Source organism: Protopterus annectens, chromosome 12.part0 (assembly GCF_019279795.1).
Source record: "Protopterus annectens isolate FY-2018-M chromosome 12.part0, PAN1.0, whole genome shotgun sequence".
NCBI classification, from domain to species: domain Eukaryota; kingdom Metazoa; phylum Chordata; order Ceratodontiformes; family Protopteridae; genus Protopterus; species Protopterus annectens.
The window spans coordinates 1,348,717,156-1,348,741,145 of NC_056746.1; the positions used below are offsets into that span (position 1 = coordinate 1,348,717,156).

Sequence of the window (23,990 nt, forward strand, 5' to 3'; positions counted from 1 at the left end):
TCACTCAGGCACAGTGTCCTCCCAGTCTGGGTACATCACTCAGGCACAGTGTCCTCCCAGTCTGGGTACATCACTCAGGCACAGTGTCCTCCCAGTCTGGGTACATCACTCAGGCACAGTGTCCTCCCAGTCTGGGTACATCACTCAGGCACAGTGTCCTCCCAGTCTGGGTACATCACTCAGGCACAGTGTCCTCCCAGTCTGGGTACATCACTCAGGCACAGTGTCCTCCCAGTCTGGGTACATCACTCAGGCACAGTGTCCACCCAGTCTGGGTACATCACTCAGGCACAGTGCCCTCCCAGTCTGGGTACATCACTCAGGCACAGTGTCCTCCCAGTCTGGGTACATCACTCAGGCACAGTGCCCTCCCAGTCTGGGTACATCACTCAGGCACAGTGTCCTCCCAGTCTGGGTACATCACTCAGGCACAGTGTCTTCCCAGTCTGGGTACATCACTCAGGCACAGTGTCCTCCCAGTCTGGGTACATCACTCAGGCACAGTGTCCTCCCAGTCTGGGTACATCACTCAGGCACAGTGTCCTCCCAGTCTGGGTACATCACTCAGGCACAGTGTCCTCCCAGTCTGGGTACATCACTCAGGCACGGTGTCCTCCCAGTCTGGGTACATCACTCAGGCACGGTGCCCTCCCAGTCTGGGTACATCACTCAGGCACGGTGCCCTCCCAGTCTGGGTACATCACTCAGGCACGGTGCCCTCCCAGTCTGGGTACATCACTCAGGCACGGTGTCCTCCCAGTCTGGGTACATCACTCAGGCACGGTGTCCTCCCAGTCTGGGTACATCACTCAGGCACGGTGTCCTCCCAGTCTGGGTACATCACTCAGGCACAGTGTCCTCCCAGTCTGGGTACATCACTCAGGCACAGTGTCCTCCCAGTCTGGGTACATCACTCAGGCACAGTGTCCTCCCAGTCTGGGTACATCACTCAGGCACAGTGTCCTCCCAGTCTGGGTACATCACTCAGGCACAGTGTCCTCCCAGTCTGGGTACATCACTCAGGCACAGTGTCCTCCCAGTCTGGGTACATCACTCAGGCACAGTGTCCTCCCAGTCTGGGTACATCACTCAGGCACAGTGCCCTCCCAGTCTGGGTACATCACTCAGGCACGGTGCCCTCCCAGTCTGGGTACATCACTCAGGCACAGTGCCCTCCCAGTCTGGGTACATCACTCAGGCACAGTGTCCTCCCAGTCTGGGTACATCACTCAGGCACAGTGTCCTCCCAGTCTGGGTACATCACTCAGGCACAGTGTCCTCCCAGTCTGGGTACATCACTCAGGCACAGTGTCCTCCCAGTCTGGGTACATCACTCAGGCACAGTGTCCTCCCAGTCTGGGTACATCACTCAGGCACAGTGTCCTCCCAGTCTGGGTACATCACTCAGGCACAGTGCCCTCCCAGTCTGGGTACATCACTCAGGCACAGTGCCCTCCCAGTCTGGGTACATCACTCAGGCACAGTGTCCTCCCAGTCTGGGTACATCACTCAGGCACAGTGTCCTCCCAGTCTGGGTACATCACTCAGGCACAGTGTCCTCCCAGTCTGGGTACATCACTCAGGCACAGTGTCCTCCCAGTCTGGGTACATCACTCAGGCACAGTGCCCTCCCAGTCTGGGTACATCACTCAGGCACAGTGCCCTCCCAGTCTGGGTACATCACTCAGGCACAGTGCCCTCCCAGTCTGGGTACATCACTCAGGCACAGTGCCCTCCCAGTCTGGGTACATCACTCAGGCACAGTGCCCTCCCAGTCTGGGTACATCACTCAGGCACAGTGCCCTCCCAGTCTGGGTACATCACTCAGGCACAGTGCCCTCCCAGTCTGGGTACATCACTCAGGCACAGTGCCCTCCCAGTCTGGGTACATCACTCAGGCACAGTGTCCTCCCAGTCTGGGTACATCACTCAGGCACAGTGTCCTCCCAGTCTGGGTACATCACTCAGGCACAGTGTCTTCCCAGTCTGGGTACATCACTCAGGCACAGTGTCCTCCCAGTCTGGGTACATCACTCAGGCACAGTGTCCTCCCAGTCTGGGTACATCACTCAGGCACAGTGCCCTCCCAGTCTGGGTACATCACTCAGGCACAGTGTCTTCCCAGTCTGGGTACATCACTCAGGCACAGTGTCCTCCCAGTCTGGGTACATCACTCAGGCACAGTGTCCTCCCAGTCTGGGTACATCACTCAGATGATGTTAAGAAACAAACGACCATCAAGGAGCATATTAAAACAAAAAGAATAGTTTTAATTTGTTCAAGTAGTGGATCTTTCAAACAAAACAGTTAAGTGCTTTCTTCCTTATTGGAGGAACCTCATTATCCATTACAAACCTCACACTTTTGAATCTCCAACATATTCATAAGTCAAAGAATACCAGAAATATAAGGTCTAGGGACCTGAATTTTGTCTGTGGTTTAAACAGAACATGCTGGAGTGACAAGCTTTTAAATGTCTTGCTCTCAGTGTCCTATTCGGACACTGGACATCATTATTCGTTCAAGAGAACTTGGCTAGGCTTAGAAAAGCCCCCCCCCCCAGGTTGTTAGCCTAGTAACAATCTATGAATCTTACTGTAAAAAAGTTAATGGCATATTTATTTGATATATGTTTACCGGGAAAGTCCAGCTGGGTGGGTCCCCATTTTCAGCAGAGGCCCAAGGAGAAAAGCTCCAGAGACAAGTTTTAAAACAGGAATAAGGCTGCTTGCTTTTCCTTTTTCTACCCTGGTTGGATGTATTTGTTATGCAAAGAAAAATTATTATGAAACTACACTGGTGACCTAGAGAGATAAAGCCCTGGCTATGGCTGAGGTGACTCAGGTACAGTCTGTAGTTTGGGGGTCTGTTCAGCATTTGGTGACTGTGCTTACTTTCTGCCATTGTATAAATGACTGCTGCTGTTCCACTTGTGCATTAATGCTTACTGGATATTACCATGGCTACTCAAGTACAGACAGCCCCATGACATGAAAACTAGAGTATGGGTTACTGATGGAATAAGTACTAGGTTTGTGGAGTACTGATGGATTTATCTGTGTGTCAAACTGTATTGTAAGATGCAGAGACATTTCTTTTTGTAATGCACATATGGTTTTACATACTTTGCATGTACTTTTCATGATTACAGTGTGATAAAACTTTTATCCCCTCCCTAACAATTTCCCTTCTTTTCCACAGGTTAGTCTAAAAGGTACAAATAGAGAGCTAAACTGGTCATTCAACTTACTAGACATTAAACTCCTGTGAACAGTATATAATGGCAAATTGTTAAGAGGAAATGTTTATTGTATTTAACTTGTAACTGTCTTTTTTTCCTCAGGGTGCCCCTGGTGAGATGGGAGAAGCAGGTCCATCTGGAGAGCCAGGTATTCCTGTATGTATTTCCAATAGTTTATTAATCTTTGCTCTTATGACTGACTTTATACTTTTATGCAATTCTTTATACTGATTTTTTCTGAAGATTTCACATTACTTTAACACATCACAGAAGTCTGATGTTCCCCTCTTTCTCCATTTTTTTATTTCTCCATTTCTGTGTGGGTTCATCTGTGTTCTGGTTAGATACATGCTATTAAAGGGAACAGGGATCACACTGACACACTAATATGTCTTGATGCTTTTACCTGCGATTGATCCTGCAGATGCTGCGGTTTGTGTTTGACACCAGATCCCCTACGTCTGTGACTTGCTCCCAGTTTTGAATTCCTTACTGACACAGCTGCAGTATGTCCTGTACAAAGAATTAAAGCATTATCATATTTCAGTGTGAATCTGCTGAAATGATTTGTCAAGCCTGTTTATGAGAAATAAATATTTGAACAGTACCAGACGAACAACATGCTGGCAGGGTGTTTGCTGACATTATTGGTGATCTGGATTTAATTAATGACTGAGTTTTTGGGTCAGAATGTAAACGAATATGGGAGCTTTTCTTCTGCATGGATAGGCACTACTTGCTGCAATGGTTACCTGGTGGAATGCTTGGGATGGTTAATGGCAATGAGGATCTAATATTCACAAGTCAAGGTGTACAGTTAGAATTGGGGGGGGGGGCAACAAATAATTCCATCACTGAGGCATGGGAACTCCGGGAATCTCCCTTTCACAGTCTATTCTTGGAAGGAACATATTGTTAATAGGCAGTAAGTGGTCCACTAGAACCTGGAATCATGGGAGGATGCGAGGTATCCAAAAAATGAAATAGGTTTTCACAACAATGAAGCACACAGAGTTTAGTACTCCTTATGCAGAATACAGGATCCTTTGAGTAACAGACATAATGTAGAATGTCAGACTCCTTCAACAACCCACATGCTGCAGAATGCCGGGTCCCTTCAACAACCCACATGCTGCAGAATGCCGGGTCCCTTCAACAACCCACATGCTGCAGAATGCCGGGTCCCCTTCAACAATCCACATGCTGCAGAATGCTGGGTCCCTTCAACAACCCACATGTTCCAGAATGCCAGATCCTTTCACCAGAATACATATACAGAATGCCAAATCCCTTCCAACAACCCAGATGCTGCAGAATGCCAAGTCTCTTCCAACAGCACATTCACTATAAAATGCAAGACCTTTTCAGCTGCCTTGCATGTCACATCTCTTCAGCATAAACATGCACAATGCAAAATGTGAGACTCCTTCAACAGCACACATACCCATGCAGAATGCCAGACCCATTCAGCAGCACACCCACTGCAGAATTTATTTATTTGTGCTTGTTTTCTGGGGTACAGCACTGATGTCTAGGGACCTTTTTAGACTGAGCCCAGGAGTGCTGGTTAAGTGACTTTTCCACAGTCACATAGGCAGTCGAAGTTGAGGGAAGGAAAGCAGGAATAAAATTTCTGATCATGTCAGCAACGCATGTACTGCAGAATGCCAGATCCTGCAGCAGCAGCTGACTGTTTAAAATGTAGACCCCATATAACAGTACATACTACAGAAAATGTAATTCCTTCTGTCTTGGAGAATCTTGCTGTGGAGACATCAGTCAAGAACCCCTTGATCAGTTTATAGCTTTTCAGACTTTGATTATATACTTATGTTAATACAGTACTAATACCACTTTCTCATCTCTGCTATCTCAGACTTTGATTATATACTTACGTTAATACAGTACTAATACCACTTTCTTATCTCTGCTACCTCAGACTTTGATTATATACTTACTTTAATACAGTACTAATACCACTTTCTTGTCTCTGCTACCTCAGACTTTGATTATATACTTACGTTAATACAGTACTAATACCACTTTCTTATCTCTCCTACCTCAGACTTTGATTATATACTTACTTTAATACTTTACTAATACCACTTTCTTATCTCTGCTGCCTCAGACTTTGATTATATCCTTACTTTAACACAGTACTAATACCACTTTCTTATCTCTGCTACCTCAGACTTTGATTATATACTTACTGTAATACAGTACTAATACCACTTTCTTATCTCTGCTACCTCAGACTTTGATTGTATACTTACTGTAATACAGTACTAATACCACTTTCTTATCTCTCCTACCTCAGACTTTGATTATATACTTACTTTAATACTTTACTAATACCACTTTCTTATCTCTGCTGCCTCAGACTTTGATTATATCCTTACTTTAACACAGAACTAATACCACTTTCTTATCTCTGCTACCTCAGACTTTGATTATATACTTACTGTAATACAGTACTAATACCACTTTCTTATCTCTGCTACCTCAGACTTTGATTATATACTTACTGTAATACAGTACTAATACCACTTTCTTATCTCTGCTGCCTCAGACTTTGATTATATCCTTACTTTAACACAGTACTAATACCACTTTCTTATCTCTGCTACCTCAGACTTTGATTATATACTTACTGTAATACAGTACTAATACCACTTTCTTATCTCTGCTACCTCAGACTTTGATTATATAATTACGTTAATACAGTACTAATACCACTTTCTTATCTCTGCTACCTCAGACTTTGATTATATACTTACTGTAATACAGTACTAATACCACTTTCTTATCTCTGCTACCTCAGACTTTGATTATATACTTACTTTAATACTTTACTAATACCACTTTCTTATCTCTGCTACCTCAGACTTTGATTATATACTTACTGTAATACAGTACTAATACCACTTTCTTATCTCTGCTACCTCAGACTTTGATTATATACTTACGTTAATACAGTACTAATACCACTTTCTTACCTCTGCTACCTCAGACTTTGATTATATACTTACTTTAATACTTTACTAATACCACTTTCTTATCTCTCCTACCTCAGACTTTGATTATATACTTACGTTAATACAGTACTAATACCACTTTCTTATCTCTGCTACCTCAGACTTTGATTATATACTTACTTTAATACAGTACTAATACCACTTTCTTATCTCTGCTACCTCAGAATTTGATTATATCCTTACTTTAATACTTTACTAATACCACTTTCTTATCTCTGCTGCCTCAGACTTTGATTATATACTTACTTTAATACAGTACTAATACCACTTATCTCTGCTACCTCAGACTTTGATTATATACTTACTTTAATACTTTACTAATACCACTTTCTTATCTCTGCTACCTCAGACTTTGATTATATACTTACTGTAATACAGTACTAATACCACTTTCTTACCTCTGCTACCTCAGACTTTGATTATATACTTACTGTAATACAGTACTAATACCACTTTCTTATCTCTCCTACCTCAGACTTTGATTATATACTTACTGTAATACAGTACTAATACCACTTTCTTATCTCTGCTACCTCAGACTTTGATTATATACTTACTTTAATACAGTACTAATACCACTTTCTTATCTCTGCTACCTCAGAATTTGATTATATCCTTACTTTAATACTTTACTAATACCACTTTCTTATCTCTCCTACCTCAGACTTTGATTATATACTTACTGTAATACAGTACTAATACCACTTTCTTATCTCTGCTACCTCAGACTTTGATTATATACTTACGTTAATACAGTACTAATACCACTTTCTTATCTCTGCTACCTCAGACTTTGATTATATACTTACTGTAATACAGTACTAATACCACTTTCTTATCTCTGCTACCTCAGACTTTGATTATATACTTACTGTAATACAGTACTAATACCACTTTCTTATCTCTGCTACCTCAGACTTTGATTATATACTTACTTTAATACAGTACTAATACCACTTTCTTATCTCTGCTACCTCAGACTTTGATTATATACTTACTTTAATACTTTACTAATACCACTTTCTTATCTCTGCTACCTCAGACTTTGATTATATACTTACTGTAATACAGTACTAATACCACTTTCTTACCTCTGCTACCTCAGACTTTGATTATATACTTACTTTAATACAGTACTAATACCACTTTCTTATCTCTGCTACCTCAGACTTTGATTATATACTTACTGTAATACAGTACTAATACCACTTTCTTACCTCTGCTACCTCAGACTTTGATTATATACTTACTTTAATACAGTACTAATACCACTTTCTTATCTCTGCTACCTCAGACTTTGATTATATCCTTACTTTAATACAGTACTAATACCACTTTCTTATCTCTGCTACCTCAGACTTTGATTATATACTTACTTTAATACAGTACTAATACCACTTTCTTATCTCTGCTACCTCAGACTTTGATTATATACTTACTGTAATACAGTACTAATACCACTTTCTTATCTCTGCTACCTCAGACTTTGATTATATACTTACGTTAATACAGTACTAATACCACTTTCTTATCTCTGCTACCTCAGACTTTGATTATATACTTACTGTAATACAGTACTAATACCACTTTCTTATCTCTGCTACCTCAGACTTTGATTATATACTTACTGTAATACAGTACTAATACCACTTTCTTATCTCTGCTACCTCAGACTTTGATTATATACTTACGTTAATACAGTACTAATACCACTTTCTTATCTCTGCTACCTCAGACTTTGATTATATACTTATGTTAATACAGTACTAATACCACTTTCTTATCTCTCCTACCTCAGACTTTGATTATATACTTACTTTAATACAGTACTAATACCACTTTCTTATCTCTGCTATCTCAGACTTTGATTATATACTTACGTTAATACAGTACTAATACCACTTTCTTATCTCTGCTACCTCAGACTTTGATTATATACTTACTGTAATACAGTACTAATACCACTTTCTTATCTCTGCTACCTCAGACTTTGATTATATACTTACGTTAATACAGTACTAATACCACTTTCTTATCTCTCCTACCTCAGACTTTGATTATATACTTACTGTAATACAGTACTAATACCACTTTCTTATCTCTGCTACCTCAGACTTTGATTATATACTTACTTTAATACAGTACTAATACCACTTTCTTATCTCTGCTACCTCAGACTTTGATTATATACTTACTGTAATACAGTACTAATACCACTTTCTTATCTCTGCTACCTCAGACTTTGATTATATACTTACTTTAATACTTTACTAATACCACTTTCTTATCTCTGCTACCTCAGACTTTGATTATATACTTACTGTAATACAGTACTAATACCACTTTCTTATCTCTGCTACCTCAGACTTTGATTATATACTTACGTTAATACAGTACTAATACCACTTTCTTATCTCTGCTACCTCAGACTTTGATTATATACTTTAATACAGTACTAATACCACTTTCTTATCTCTGCTACCTCAGACTTTGATTATATACTTACTTTAATACAGTACTAATACCACTTTCTTATCTCTGCTACCTCAGACTTTGATTATATCCTTACTTTAATACAGTACTAATACCACTTTCTTATCTCTGCTACCTCAGACTTTGATTATATACTTACTTTAATACAGTACTAATACCACTTTCTTATCTCTGCTACCTCAGACTTTGATTATATACTTACGTTAATACAGTACTAATACCACTTTCTTATCTCTGCTACCTCAGACTTTGATTATATACTTACGTTAATACAGTACTAATACCACTTTCTTATCTCTGCTACCTCAGACTTTGATTATATACTTACTTTAATACAGTACTAATACCACTTTCTTTTACAGGGAGACCCTGGTGTTTCTGGAGAAAGAGGAGAGGCTGGACCCAGAGGACAAGAAGTAAGCAGTTTTATTTTTCTTAGAGGGTGAATTATATCATTTTGAGCATACTTTTACTGAAGGGTGTTTTAAAAATAGCCTGATCCCTCAGGCAACAGCTAGCCTTTTATTACTTATCCATTTGCTATAATTGCTAATATAAAATCCTGTACTAAATTAACTTTTGGGATTAGTCCCAAACTGATCAGCATTATTTTTTATATACTTGATGCAAGTGCTTTATGATGTTTACTCACTTAAATACTGCATGAAATACTTATTTATTAATTGATTTGCTGATTTACTTGTTTGCATTTTTTACAATGAAAGTCTAAAGCCTCTTTTCAGTGGAGGCCAAGGGAGAAAAGCTCCACAGATGGGTATGGGTGATTCTTGTAACCTGAATGTGTGTGTGTGTGTGTGTGTGTGTGTGTGTGTGTGTGTGTGTGTATATGTATATATATATATATATGTTTGTACCTGTGTTTTCCTGTTTTGATGAATTATAGCGGTCATTTTCTGCTTATTCTATTTGCACATTTTTGTATTATGTTTTTTCGTGTTGTGTTTGAAAGTAGTCAGTCAAGCTATAATTAAATGGATGGATGAATTAATTAGTTAATTAATTAAGTAATACAGAAAATGGCCATGCAGACAGGCAGCATACATTTCCAGTGCAACAGGAAATGCCTGTGTGCTGTAGGGGTGACTCACACTTGGGAGAGCACATTCTGGTAGTCAGAATGGTGAATATACTACTTCCTGTCACCCTAAGAACAGAGTTCAAAACTAGAGTCTGGCCACTTAGGATCTGACTAAGGAAAAATGTGAAGAAGCATCCCATGAACTGCAAATCTTAACTTAGCATGAAAACACTGCATCTGGCTGCTTCACTACCATTGCATAGAGGTTATATCACAAGACAGGTGTTATATAAAAGTCAGATATGTGTTTTGCATTGCAGTATTCCCGTTCTCTGCTATAACTCTAATATGATACCTATGCAAACCTCCTTCACTTCTACGCTTAGAGTTTACAGTATATAAACTAAGGTTTTTGTATATACTTACTGAAATATTGTTTTTTACCTTTTATATTTGTAAATTGTATACTGTATTGCTCATTTTTTTTAATGATTTGCCTAAATTGTATAATGTTCTTACAGAGCTTTTCTCCCCGGGACTTCATTGGAAACGGGCTCTTCTCAGCCCAGTGGACTATCCTTGTAAACAAACTAAAACAAAACAAAAATCTAAAATAGATTCCTGTAACTAAAAGTGTTCCTTTAATCTCCTCTAGAAACTGAATGCAAGCATTTACTATAATGGTCAAGAGGATTTTCATACATTTTATTTCACCCCTTCCAGCTTCGCTGTATAACTTACGCATATCCTTTTATTCTAAGCAGTACTTATTGCCTCTCTCTGTATTTTACATCGTAAGGCATTCTTATTTTTCTCAAGTCCTCAGACATTTACTGCCTGTCCATTGCATGGTACTAGCTCCAGAAGGGGTCATAGTATCCAAGTCTCATTCTGCCTGGCACTGTCAAACCCTACATTTTCCTGCTAATCACCCCAGCACCTTTCTGACTGTTAGCAGTTTTCATATTGTTGTACTTACCTCCCTAGGGTGCAGCATCCATTTACTATTTGGGTTAGAAGTTTCTTTTGAGGAAAGAGCAGATCTGATATTGTTAATCCTCATTCACTCCTTACACATGGGTATCGGTTCTGAGCTCGGAACCGAGCCGGCCATTTTCCAAGCTCGCGTCAGTTTCAAACTCTCGAGCTAAACTCTTACCCACAATTCCCCTCTCCCTGTTACCTCAGATTTCGTTTGCCACGTTGCCATCCGGTCGTGTAAAGCTACTTCTCTTGAGCTAAGTAGAGTCAATTGTTTAATTGCTTTACAAATTACTTTTCTGTCAGAAAAGTTGATTTTTTTATAGTCTCTTGTCCTATCGCATCTAGCTTTCATAATTTCCTCAGGTTTTTTCTGTCCTTTACTTACCCTTTTTACCGCGAAGTAATTTTCTCCTTACCATCATTGGTAATCCCTTCCATACCTTCGGGTACTCTCTTGTACCATTGTTAGTACTTTTCTATTTGTTAATATGGCAGATAAAAAGGGTAGTCCGGGGTTTAAGTGGTGTTCTGATTGTGGACACAAACTGCCTACTTCTGATGCACACTCTTTATGTGTCTATTGTTTGGGAGCTTCCCATTTATCTGTTGAACCACCTTGTACTATTTGTAAAAACTTTTCTAATAGAACTTTGTTAGAAAGGAAAAACAAGCTGATACTGAAGGGACTTCTAACATCTCCCTTTTCAGAGGCTATTTCTGGGTCAGAGGTCTCAACCCCTCCTAAAGCCTATAAGAAAATTGATGTTTCTACTAAGGCTAAATTCTTGCCTTCATCCCCTGCTGGGGACTCTCACCAACCAAAAATCTAAAAAGGCTAAATTTTCGGCTCCGGAGCTCTCTGTCAGTCCCAGTGCTTTCAGTGCCCAGACCTTCGCCACCGAGGCCTTCGGCTCCATTAGTGATTTCGGCTCCATCCTCTCCTGCAGCCTTCTACATATCGGCACTGAGGGGCTCCTTGGTTCAGACCATTACCACTGTATCAGCACAGACTGTTCAGTCGGCGCAGACCTTAACCGCGTCAGCTCCGAGATCTTCCTTGGAACCGAGGCCTTTATTGTTGACTCCAGTTTTGTCGGTTCCAGCTTCGGCACCGACAACCACTTAGGCACCGATCCCTTTGTCAGTGCAGACAATGCCATCAGCACCGATGACTTCTTTGGTGCAGACTACAGTAGTTCAGTCTTTCTAGGGCACCGTTGTCTTCGGTGTGGTCAGATGAGATTGGCACCGAGTCTGCCTCTTTTGTGGACAGGCCTGTTTATCCCTCAGCCTCTGTGAGGTCCACTAGAAGTCTTTCTGAACAGGTGTTGCGTCTTGTGGACCAGGCATTCTTGACCAGAGGTATTCCACCCCCCAGGAACTATCCTTCCTTGGGAGGTGACCACCCATCTCCAAAGACACCTTCTTATTCTCCTTCATTGCCTTTGAAGTCCATGGATATAGTACAGTTGTCCCCTTCTGCGGTTCCCTTTATGGATCTCACTAAGAAACCACAGTGGCCTTCATGGCAGGAAAGTTTTGCTATGACCCAGGATGTCAGCTGTGACACGCATAGCTTGCTGCTCCACAGCCATCCAGGGACTCCGAGTCGGCAGGCTGAGCCACTTAGGGGAGGAGTGCCCCCTGTCCTAGACATACACTCCTCTCTGGGTGGACCAGCCTTCCAACTGATGGAGAAGGCTTTCGCTGCTGCTGGCGATACCGGACTGTCTATACCTCAGCCCTCCTCTGGTAGACTGGTTTCACAAGTTGCTCCTAGTGGACACCAGGTGCAAGGGCCTCAGGACATATTCTCTGGAATCCCTTTTTCCGTTGCCTTCCCCAGCTTCTCCCGCTGAAGAGGTCCGCCAGAAAAGTTTGTGTAAGAGGAAGCACATGGACTCCACAGAGGAGTCCCTCACCGAAGACACAGATTTCGATGAGGGGAAGGATCCCCTCCATCACCCTCTGAGGTATCCTTTGGTGATATCCTTGAAATCCTGAAACAGAGAGGTGACTGGCAGCCCTCTAATCCGACCCCTGAGGAATATGTGTTCCTATAGGCCTTTCGTGCCCAGCCCCCTACCTCCTGGGTTACTCCACCTGCCAATTAACTTGTCCAGTTTACCATGCAGCATGCTTGGAAGGCCCCTGATACTGTGGAAGCCATTCCCCGTGGGCCAGAAAAGATATTGTCCCCTCCTGCTTCAGATCACCATTGGTCCAAAGGTGTTCCTGTAGATGCTTTGGTGGTGGCGGCCGCAACAAAAAAGGATCTGGCAGAAGAAGAAAGCCAGACTGTCCATCCACCTAACAGCGAGTCCCGGACCCTGGACAGAATAGGGAAGTGCACCTTTGCTTCAGCGACCTTTGCTATCAGGTCCCTGAATTATATGGCACATTTTACCAGGCTTCAAAGGGATCTGGTTTCTGAGCTCTCTGAAACCTTGGCTGGTGCAGTGTCTGATGAGTTCCGTGACAAAGTGGCCTCTCAGCTCGCCACCATTGAGTCTATATCTAACTCCTCTATGCAACTGATATCTCACGCATCAGAAGGAGAAGCTAGAGCGGCAGGTTCAGCTGCAGTCTTGAGATGACATGCCTGGATGCGTTTGTGCAACTACGCGGAACCTTTTAAGTCTTCCTTTCTTAATGCCCCCATTGAGCCCTCCTCATTGTTTGGGCCCAAAGTTAAAAGCACACTGGCCAGATGTGAACAAGACGGTAAGACCCTTTCTGCTGTAGGTGCCCGTTATTCTTCCACTCAACGTGCTCTCTCCCGAAACCAAAAGAGTGGGAAGATATGGTTCAAGAAATCTCACAGTCCCTTCCGTGACACACAGGCTGAGTTCTCCCCCAGAGCCAGAGGGGAAAACTCACAGGGAAGATGCTCCTTTTGGGGCAGAGAGGGACCGCATAACCAGGGTTCCAGGGATTCTTTCCCTGGTCAATCCTACCAGCGCTCCTGAAGAGCTGCCCAACTCCTTTCCTCTGGAGGTGGTTGGGGGACGTTTCTCCTTGTACTCTTCTGCCTGGCTAACCATCACCACTGATTCTTGGGTACAAAGGATCATAACCAGAGGTTATCATATCTCCTTCGATCTTTGTCCCGTCCCTTCAAAAAACCTTCCCAATGTTCCACCCAGTCAAAGGGAAGAAGCAGCACTAGAGATAGAAAAGCTGCTAAGAAAGAGAGTCGTCCAAATAGTCCCTCCAGACCAGATAGGGTCCGGATTCTACTCAAGACTATTTTTGGTGCCAAAGAAAACCGGGGACTGGAGACCAATTTTGGATGTCAGTGTATTGAACAAGTTTGTGAGAGTACAAAAATTCCGGATGGTCACAATACAGTCTATCCTCCCGCTTTTGGAAAAAGATGATTGGATATGCTCGATAGATCTTCAAGGTGCGTACTACCACATAAAGGTGGACAGGCATCAAGAAGATTTCTGCGCTTCCATGTGAGAGCCAGTCACTACCAGTTCAGAGTACTGACCTTCGGTCTCTCTACAGCCCCCAGAGTGTTCACAAAGTGCATGGCAGTTGTCACAACTCACTTGAGACTTAAAGGATTCCAAGTGTTTCCATACCTAGACGACTGGCTCATTTCCGCCCCCACCAGACATCTACTGGAAAAAGCCCTGGCATATTCTCTCCTCGCTGCTCAAAGGATAGGCATAACCATAAACTGGCAGAAATCCAATCTCACCCCATCTCAGTCGACAGAATTCATACGGGTTATCTTGGACACAAAAAACTGCAGAGCTGCTATTCCAGAGCACAGAATTTTAAGGATAAAGCAACAACTAATTCCAATCCTTTCAAAGGAAGAATCCACAGCTCACTCGGTTCTACAGCTGTTGGGTTCAATGGCAGCCTCCATCACCATTGTTCCCCTGGCCAGGTCTCACATGAGGCTTCTACAATGACTACTGCTCACCCAATGGTATCTTTTTAAGCATCCTCTTTCAGCCATGATTCGAGTAACCCACAGGTGCAAACAGGATTTAAATTGGTGGATGACACTCACTCTCTCACAATGGTCTTGCCCCTTTTCCCCCCAGCAACCCAAGGCCAAAGTGACCACGGACACCTCCCTGATGGGGTGGGGGGGCTATGTCAGGGACAAACGGTCCAAGGCACTTGGTCCCAACGGGAGGCCCATCTGCATATAAATGTTCTAGAGCAGAGGGCAGTGCTTCTGGCGTTCCAAGCATTCCATCTCCCTGCTGCCATCTGGGACAATTGTGATTCAATCAGACAACATGGCGGTGGTCTGGTACATCAACAAGCAAGGTGGAACCAAATCTTACCCCCTTTGTCGAGAGGCCATGAGGATATGGCAATGGGCAATGGCTACCAAACATTTTCTTCTAGCAATGCACATTCCTGGGAGTTCCAACATGATAGCAGACAGACTCAGCAGGTGCATTCTTCAACCTCACGAGTGGTCCCTGAATCCCTTGATAGCGGCGGAGATCTTCCACCACTGGGGCTGTCCTTGCTGCGACCTCTTTGCATCCCCGACCAACTACAAATGCAGCAACTACTTCACCCTGATTCCCCTTCCGGGACAGTCACTCAGACGCTCTAGTCCACGATTGACCCTCGGGTCTTCTCTATGCATTTTCGCCCTTTCCTCTCATTCCCCAGTTTCTGAAGAAAGCTCGGCGGTTGAAGAGCAAGGTAATCCTCATAGCACCATATTGGCCACGACAGATTTGATTCCCATTTCTTTGGTCTCACCTACTAGATCGACCATGGATTCTCCATCCAACACCGGAGTTGATCTCACATCCACAGAACCTGATTCATCCCAACTTGAACAGCCTGAAGCTCACGGCTTGGCTACTCCAATTCCCTTGATTGCCAGGCAGAATGATCTTTCTTTGCCAGTACGGGACATTCTCATTGCATCTCATAAGTCTTCCACTAGAATTACTTATCTGAGCAAGTGGAAAAGATTTACCTGTTGGCTGAAAGATAAACAAGTAGACCCCTTTTCAGCACCAGTGTCGTTCATACTAGACTATCTGGCCGACCTGTTTCAATCGGGTCTATTGGCCTCTGCCATTAGAGTTCATTTGGCTGCAATTTCTAATTTTCATAAGGGTGTCCAAGATTCCTCTCTTATGTCCCATAAATTGTGCAAGAACTTCATAAAAGGTGTGAATCATTTGAAGCCACCTTTTAGAGAACTTATTCAACCATAGGATTTATCTTTAGTTCTAGAAGCTCTGACAATGGCACCTTTTGAACCAGCCTCTTCTTGCGAACTCAAGTATTTGTCATGGAAAACCTTGTTTTTGGTCGCTATTACTTCTGCCAGACGTATTTCTGAACTTCAAGCTTTATGTATCAAAACTCCATACTTGATTTTTCATAGAGATAGAGCGTGTCTGAGAAGTAATCCGTCATTTCTGCCTAAAGTAATCTCTGAAATGTCCATTAATCAAGCTACTGAATTGCCAGTTTTTTTCCCAACCATTCTAACAGAGGAGAGTATTGCCTACATACCCTAGATATACACAGGCAAATCCGTTTTAACTTAAACAGGACTAAATAGTTAATAACAACCTGCATTTAAATTGGAACCTGTGCACTGAGAGAGAGCCTTACAAGACTATCTGCAAATATATAGAGCTGAGTATATTTTTCTGTATTATTCTGTATTATAGAGCTAAATTGTTGCTTAGACATCTGTTGTCTTACTGTTCTGCAAATGTACAGAGATCAGTATATATTTTTCTGGTTTTATAAATTTGCACTGTGATTCCTCACATCTCTGTTGAAACTGCCTTCTCCACCCCCCTCTCTGTTCTTGGTTGTAGTTTAAATTTGGTGGCTTTTGCAGTGCCCACCCCACTATAGATTTGATCTAGGACACTCCCCCAGTCCCATCTCTTTACCGCATTCTACCTAATAAACCCTTTCTGCACTTGCTTTTAGTCCTTTTTAATTTAATTACATTTTTTCAAACTGTGTGTGGACTAATATTGCTACATACTCAAGTGTGCCAGCTTGCACTGCATGTGAATTGTTTTTACTACTGTTTTTGCTACTTTTCTGGAAAAAAAAAAATTGTAAGCCTGTTTCCTACCTTTCCTGTAATTAGTGTTCCAGATACAGATTTGCTGTATCCAGGACTGTTTGTAAGCTTCTGAGCCCCCCAAGCCTTTCTGTGTTGGAGGGAAGCCTTCTAGCTTATTAGTGGGAGTGGTAAGCATTAGGTAACCTGTCTACCACATAAGGAGTGGTTCTGGCCCAGAATTTGTAGTTATTGGCCGTTTGGGCAGTCTTCCATCTCTCTCAACTTTCTGATTTGAAGGCCTGCATTTGCACTTGTTTCTGTCCTGTAACTCCTGGGCCCAATCTCATTTGCTCACTCAAAAAAAAAAAAAAAAAAAATGTATCTGCTTTTACTGTATTTGTGTTTCTACCTACTTTATTTTGCTTTTGCGTCATCTTAATAGTACTCAATTGTATTTATTACTGCTTGGTGTAACTCATTCTAAGCCTTTTAGTTTAAGCACGTGGGCTTCAAACCAGTTTTACATTAAGAAGGTTTGTGGTCTGCACTGTAGTGGCAGAACAGGTAGCTTACATCCTTCTACGTTGGGAACTGCTGATTGAGTGCTCAGTGTCTGTTATTCTAAAAGTGTATTAATTCTGGTTTAAGCACTTGGGCTTCAGGCCAGTTATTTTACATTAAGAGGGTTCATGGTCTGCACTCTTGTGGGAGGAGAGGCTGGACTCTGCCCTTCTGAGCTGGGAATTTCTGGTTAAAGGCTTATAGTGCCTGCATATCTGAACTGCTTCTTACTGAAATTGGTACACCTTGTTTGCTGTAGCATAGACTAGATCCAGGCCTGCTGAATCTAGCTTTGTTTGTATGCTTATTTCCCTGAAACGCTAATTCCACCTAAAATGCGGCTTTTCAGCGCTTCTGTGGATCCCTAGTGATATCTGCATTGCTTACTGTACGTATTTCCTTGTTTCACTTGAAAGAAAGTTACTGTTTGTCGTTTTAAGTTACCTGTAACACATTGCATTTAAGTTACCTGGCACTTGTTCACTAAAGCAATTATATAAGTCAGCACTAAAAAATTAAAAGCACTACACCCTCACAAACTCCCCCTTGAGTACCTTGTTCCCCATTGGCCCTTATTTTCAATTATAAAGGAATTCCCAATACTATTCTAGCATGTCCGAAGGTCAGTTGCCAATCTCCTCTCCGGTCCAGCTGGTGAATCTGGGAATCTTGAGGCAATGTTACAACTGCCTCATGTACACAGACAACCCTCTCCTCCTCCCAACAAATTCCAACACATGTGAGAGATGCAACCATATAGCCAAACTGGAGGCTAAACTCTCTCAACTCAGTACTGGCGTAACCAGTCAGGAGGAGAAGGAAACCACACTCACTACAATTCCAGTCTCACATAGACCTACCACAACAGCAAACCAAACACAAACACAAAAAAAATACTCGGAGGCTCTAAATAAAAATCTGCCTAAGCAGCAGAGACCTCCAAAGCAGACACCCAAGCAACCGCTACCCCAAAACAAAACACGTGCAACACATAGCTCACAAAGCCACTGTGCCGAACAGTCACAGCCCTTAAGGCTAAACAGCACACCTGATACACTTGTAATAGGTGACTCTATCGTCAGGCACACTGACGTCCCGCTCACCAGGCTGAACAAGGATAAGGTCACTGTGAGCTGCCTGTCGGGCGATAGGATCCGCCACATAACACACGCACTCAGGTCACTCCAAGGCAAGTACAAATATGACTCTGTCATTGTCCATGCTGGTGTGAATGACCTGAGACGTACCTCCCTGGACTACATGAAGAGAGACATAGAGGTGCTCTCTGAGCATGTAGCCCAGGCCGGTATGACCCTGACCTTGAGTAGCATCTTACCCTCACCAAGAATGATGCCACAATATGAAGACAAGATGATCAATTTCAACAATTGGCTTAAGTATTGGTGTCATTCAAAGGGGATCCAATGCCTGTCAGCCTGGGATGACATGCTTGACAAGCCACGATGCTTCGCTAGGGACGGATTGCACCTGTCACCCCTGGGCTTCTGGATATTGGCAAAGGCTCTTCCTTCCCCCATAGTGCCTTTTTTAGGCAAGGCTCAAAAGACAAACCCACGTCCATAGGCATCACAAGGGATAAGAAACTAAGAGTAGTGCTACTCAATGCCAGAAGTCTAAACTTCAAGATGCACGCACTCGAAACTCTCCTTAGCATTGAGAACATCGATATCTGTGCAGTAACAGAAACCTGGTTCAAGGCTCCCAAGAGCACCCCAGCACTACCAGGTTATACCTCATACCATGCTTTTCGGCCCCAAAACTTGGACTGAACCACAAAAGGAGGTGGAGTATCAATATTCGTCAAAAATAACCCACACCTCCAGGTTGGTGGCACAGCACAAAGCATCAGAGACTATCCATATGCAACTAACAGTGGGTAAAACTGCCTTCCAGTTTATAGCCTGCTACAGACCACCCTTCCAAACCCAGGAACCCCACTCAGCCTTCCTGAGAACACTGGAAAATATGAAGGTCTCTCCAAACACCATTATATTGGGCGACTTCAACTACCCAGACATAGACTGGGAGCATTACTCTAGCTCCAACACCCTAGCCCAAAGGTTCCTAGAATTTATAAATTCAAATGCTATGGAACAACTTGTTACCACTCCCACAAGAGGGGAAAACATACTGGACCTGATCATCATCAACATGGGGACTCTATGCTCCAGACCAGAAGTGTATCCCTCACTGGTAAGATCAGACGATAAACTAATCTCACTGGATATTCACATCCCGACCCCACCCCCTGCCCAGAAAACCACAGTGAAAAACTTCTCTAAAGCAAATTTCACACTCCTCAAAACAGAGGTGGAATCCTTCAAAGCCCCCGAGCCTGTAGAAAATACAGCCCAGACCGCAGAATCCTTTATAAATGCATTCTATGAACACCTTCAGGAATGCATGGATCATGCAATCCCAAATAAAACCAAGACCCAATCCTCCAAAGGCAGACGTCCTGTCTGGTGGACCCCAGCCATAAACAAACTATACAACAGAAGGAGGAAGCTACTACATGATAGAGCAAAATCCTAAAAAGGGAAGGCATCTCTGATCAGTATTAGCAAAAAACTACAGGCTCTCATAAAATCGTCTAAGGCCAGCTTCGAGAGAAAAATTGCACATGACACTAAGGATAATCACAAGGCTTTCTTTAGTTATGTTAGGAACCCGGGTGGGAATTCCAAGATATGCTCAGAATTACTCCAAAAAGACAAAAAATACATCGAACCCACAGACATTGCCAACATCCTAGCTGACAGGTTCAGCGCAAACTTCTCCCCCCCCCTCCCCACCAAAAGGGCAAATATTTATCCCAGCAGAGTGCTGTCCCCCTGACATCTCAGATGCTCAGGTAAGAGCTTCCCTCTCCAAAGCAAATAACACAGCATTGATGGGACCAGACGGTGTTCCAGGCTGCGTCCTACATGAACTCCAAGAAGAGCTAAACCCAAACATAAAACTACTGTTCAATCTCAGCCTTACTACAGGATATGTACCCAAAGAGTGGCGTACAGCAACAGTGGTCCCTCTCCACAAAGGTGGTGCCTCAACGGATCCTGGAAACTATCGCCCAATACGCCTGACTAGCTTGGTCTGCAAAGCTATGGAAAGGATCATTATGGACCTCATAAATAAAGATATTGGGGACCTACAGACACTGGATCCTACCCAGTTCGGCTTTAAGGGCAGATCCTGCCTCTTAAACCTGGTCAATTTCTTTGAAACAGTCACCAAGGCCATTGACGAGGGGAAGGTGGTCCACACAGCCTACCTGGACCTCGCAAAAGCCTTCGATACAATACCCCACTCGGGCATTATAGATAAGCTCACCAGCTTAAATATAAACCCCTATGTCACTAGATGGGTTGCAAACTGGCTCAAGGACAGAACACACATGGTTAGAATTTCTGGAGCCATGTCAGACTCCAAACCAGTTACAAGTGGCATCCCACAAGGCTCAGTCCTGGGACCTCTCTTGTTCGGTATATATTTCTCGGAGGTACAGGTCAACACGGAAGGACTGTGGCTGACCAAGTTCGCAGATGACTGCAAACTGAGTGCCATAATAGACTCTCCAGCCGACACAAGCATCGTCCAAAAGGGCCTCATAGAAACAGACAACTGGTGCCAAAGCCATGGCCTCAAGCTAAACGCCAAAAAGTGTATAGTCATCCCCTTTGGCAAAAACAAAGTGCCCACAAATTACCACATAGGTGGTAATCCATTAAGTACAGAAGAAGTAATTAGGGACCTGGGGACCCAAGTTGATAGCAATCTCTCATTTTACAACCACGTGGCCAAAGTGGTTAGAAAAACATTTTATATAGCCCACCTAATCATGAAGGGATTCACATCTAGATTAGGGGAGGTCATCGTGCCTCTTTACCCATCCCTCATCAGGCCCATAATTGAGTACAATGCCCCTTTTGGGATGTACCTTACCAGACACCAGCAAAGACCCCAAAAGTACCTCACCAAGAGGATCAAACGGCTCAAACAGATGCCATATGCTGCCCTGTTAAAGAAACTCCAGCTCTACTCAGTGGCATACCGCCTGCTCAGAGGCGATCTGTGCCTGACGTATAAAGCCATGTCCAACCCGGAATTAATAGACATGCTGCACCTCAGAAAATCCAAATCCCATCGAGCTACGCACTCGAGAGACTTGAACCTCAGCACTGAAATAAATAGGACATGCTGGAGGGACAGATTCATAACCCAGAGGTTCCCTTCACTCTGGAATAAAATCCCAGTCCAGGTTAGTCAGAGTCCCTCATTGACTCTCTTCAAGAGGAATCTTGATGAGTGGATGGGAGATCGTAGGTTTACCCCGGGTATCACTTCTGTGTCACTGTTAGACAGAGGCACAGTATACTAACTTCGAAAAAGGGCATAGCAAAATTAATTTAAAATGGGTGGCGAAAGCCAAACACACTCTGGCTAGGCTTATAAGTGCCCTAGGGCAGATAGCCTAGTATGAACCTATGAACCTATAAACCCTTTTGTAAATCTGACCAGTTATTTTTGGCCTTTTCTGGATCTAGATTAGGATCACCTGTTACTAAGGTCACATTAGCTAGATGGTTAAAGGACTGTGTGACCTTCATTTATACACAACGTAATATCTCGTTGCCTACTACCAGGAAAGCTCATACAACAAGGTCGGTGGCAACTTCTGCTGCCTTCCATGCCAGAGCTTCTTTACATGACATCTGTGCAGCTGCAACTTCGGCTACGCCTCATACCTTCATCAATCATTACAAATTGGATTTGGCCTCCAGGGGAAGAGCATCTTTCGGTTCTATGGTGCTCAGGAATGTCCTTCCATGAGAGCCTCCCAGGAACAGAGGTAGCTGGGGACTCTGTCCCATATGTAAGGAATGAACGAGGATTAACAATATCAGATAAAGAAGTTATGTCTTACCATAACGTTCCATCTGTATTGTTGATCCTCGTTCAGTCATTACAACCCTCCCTCCTTTCCCCTCCTGTGGTTTCTAGTGGATCTCACCATCCAGTTCTCTTAGGTTATTTGACCAGAGGTAGCCTCTACCTTCTTTAACTTGCAAACTCAATCTGAGGTAACAGGGAGAGAGGAATTGTGGGTAAGAGTTTAGCTCGAGAGTTTGAAGCTGACGCGGGCTTGGAAAATGGCCGGCTCAGTTCCGAGCTCGGAACCAATACCCGTGCGTAATGACTGAACGAGGATCACAAATACAGATGGAACATTATGATAAGACATAACAAGAAGTTATGTACTCACCATAAAGTTCGATGTATGTAGTCCATCTCGCCTCACATTCTTACCCATGGGTTCATAGCCGAATGTCGGCTCCGACTTGGCCGTACTTCAGCTCGAAGTCTTTCAATTGGCTGGGCTAAGATGGTTATCCCCAAATCTAGTTTGCTGTGAGCACCAGCACTCACTCTCCATGCATAACACCTAAGGAAGGAAGAACAAACCAAGAATGAAGGGACCTCTGAAACCAGGCCTAACCTCTAGATCCTCCAAGATGGGGAAGGTGGGGGGGTAAGTACGAATGTGAGGCGAGATGGACTACATACATTGAATGTTATGGTGAGTACAAAACTTCTTGATGTTATGTAGTCCAATCTCGCCTACATTCTTACCCGTGGGACAGCGTCCCCAGCACCTAAATCCTGGGAGGCTCAGTGGAAAATACTCCTGAGCACTGTGGAACCAAAGGAAGACCTGCCTGTAGATACCACATCTTACTTGTAATGAGTAACAAAGGTGTGAGGAGATGCCCATGTAGCCGCAGCACAAATATCATGCACAGACAACCTGGCCTGAAAAGCTGTAAATGTAGATACAGACCAGGTAGAGTGAGCCTTCACTCGGAACGGTAAATCTCTGCCACCTGAAGTATAAATGAAAGAAATACAACTGGAAATCCACCTAGACAATGTGACTGGAAACAGGAGACCCAATTTTGTTTTCCGAAAATGAAACAGAACAACTGATCAGATTTTCTGAGGTCCTTCGTTCTGTGCAAATAACATAGTAATTGTGTGTGCACATCCAACTGATGAAATTTGAATTCTGCCTTGTTCGAGATCTGAGGAAAAAACACTGGTAATTCAATGGATTGGTTAAGGTTACTAACTGACGCTACTTTGGGAAGAAAGGAAGGATTAGATCGGAGAGAAACCCTGTCCTTATGAAAAATCAAATAAGGTGGTTTAATTGATGAAGCTTAAAGCTCTGAAACACGTCTGGCTGACGTGATGGCTACCAAAAAGGCCATCTTCCAAGTTAAGAATTTTAAATCACAAGTGGCTGCAGGCTCAAAGGGGGGTGAAGTAAGACCCTGTAGAACAAAGTTAAGTCCCAAGGCATAACAGGTACAGAGACAGGAGGACGACGCAACAAAGTGCCTTTCAGGAAAGCCTTACAGAGTCTATGTGCCATTAGACTAGGTTCGTCTACAACGTGAAAGGTAGAAATCACCGCCAACTGGACTTTAATGGTTGCGGCAGCTGATCCCTGGTTGAAAAGCATAGAAAGGAACTCCAATACTGATGAGATTGGAGCTGTGTAAGGGCCAATCTGTTTGGCAT

At 43.2% G+C, this 23,990-nt stretch overlaps 1 protein-coding gene across 2 annotated transcripts in view; it reads left to right on the plus strand.

The window, feature by feature from the left end:
* COL9A3 (collagen type IX alpha 3 chain) overlaps positions 1-23,990 on the plus strand; it is a 727,303-nt gene that overhangs the window by 367,788 nt on the left and 335,525 nt on the right. For both annotated transcript variants that reach the window (XM_044090399.1, XM_044090400.1), the window contains exons 21-22: positions 3,344-3,397; positions 9,132-9,185. In XM_044090399.1, coding sequence (XP_043946334.1) covers positions 3,344-3,397; positions 9,132-9,185 — 108 coding nt within the window. The remainder of the gene's footprint in view (positions 1-3,343; positions 3,398-9,131; positions 9,186-23,990) is intronic.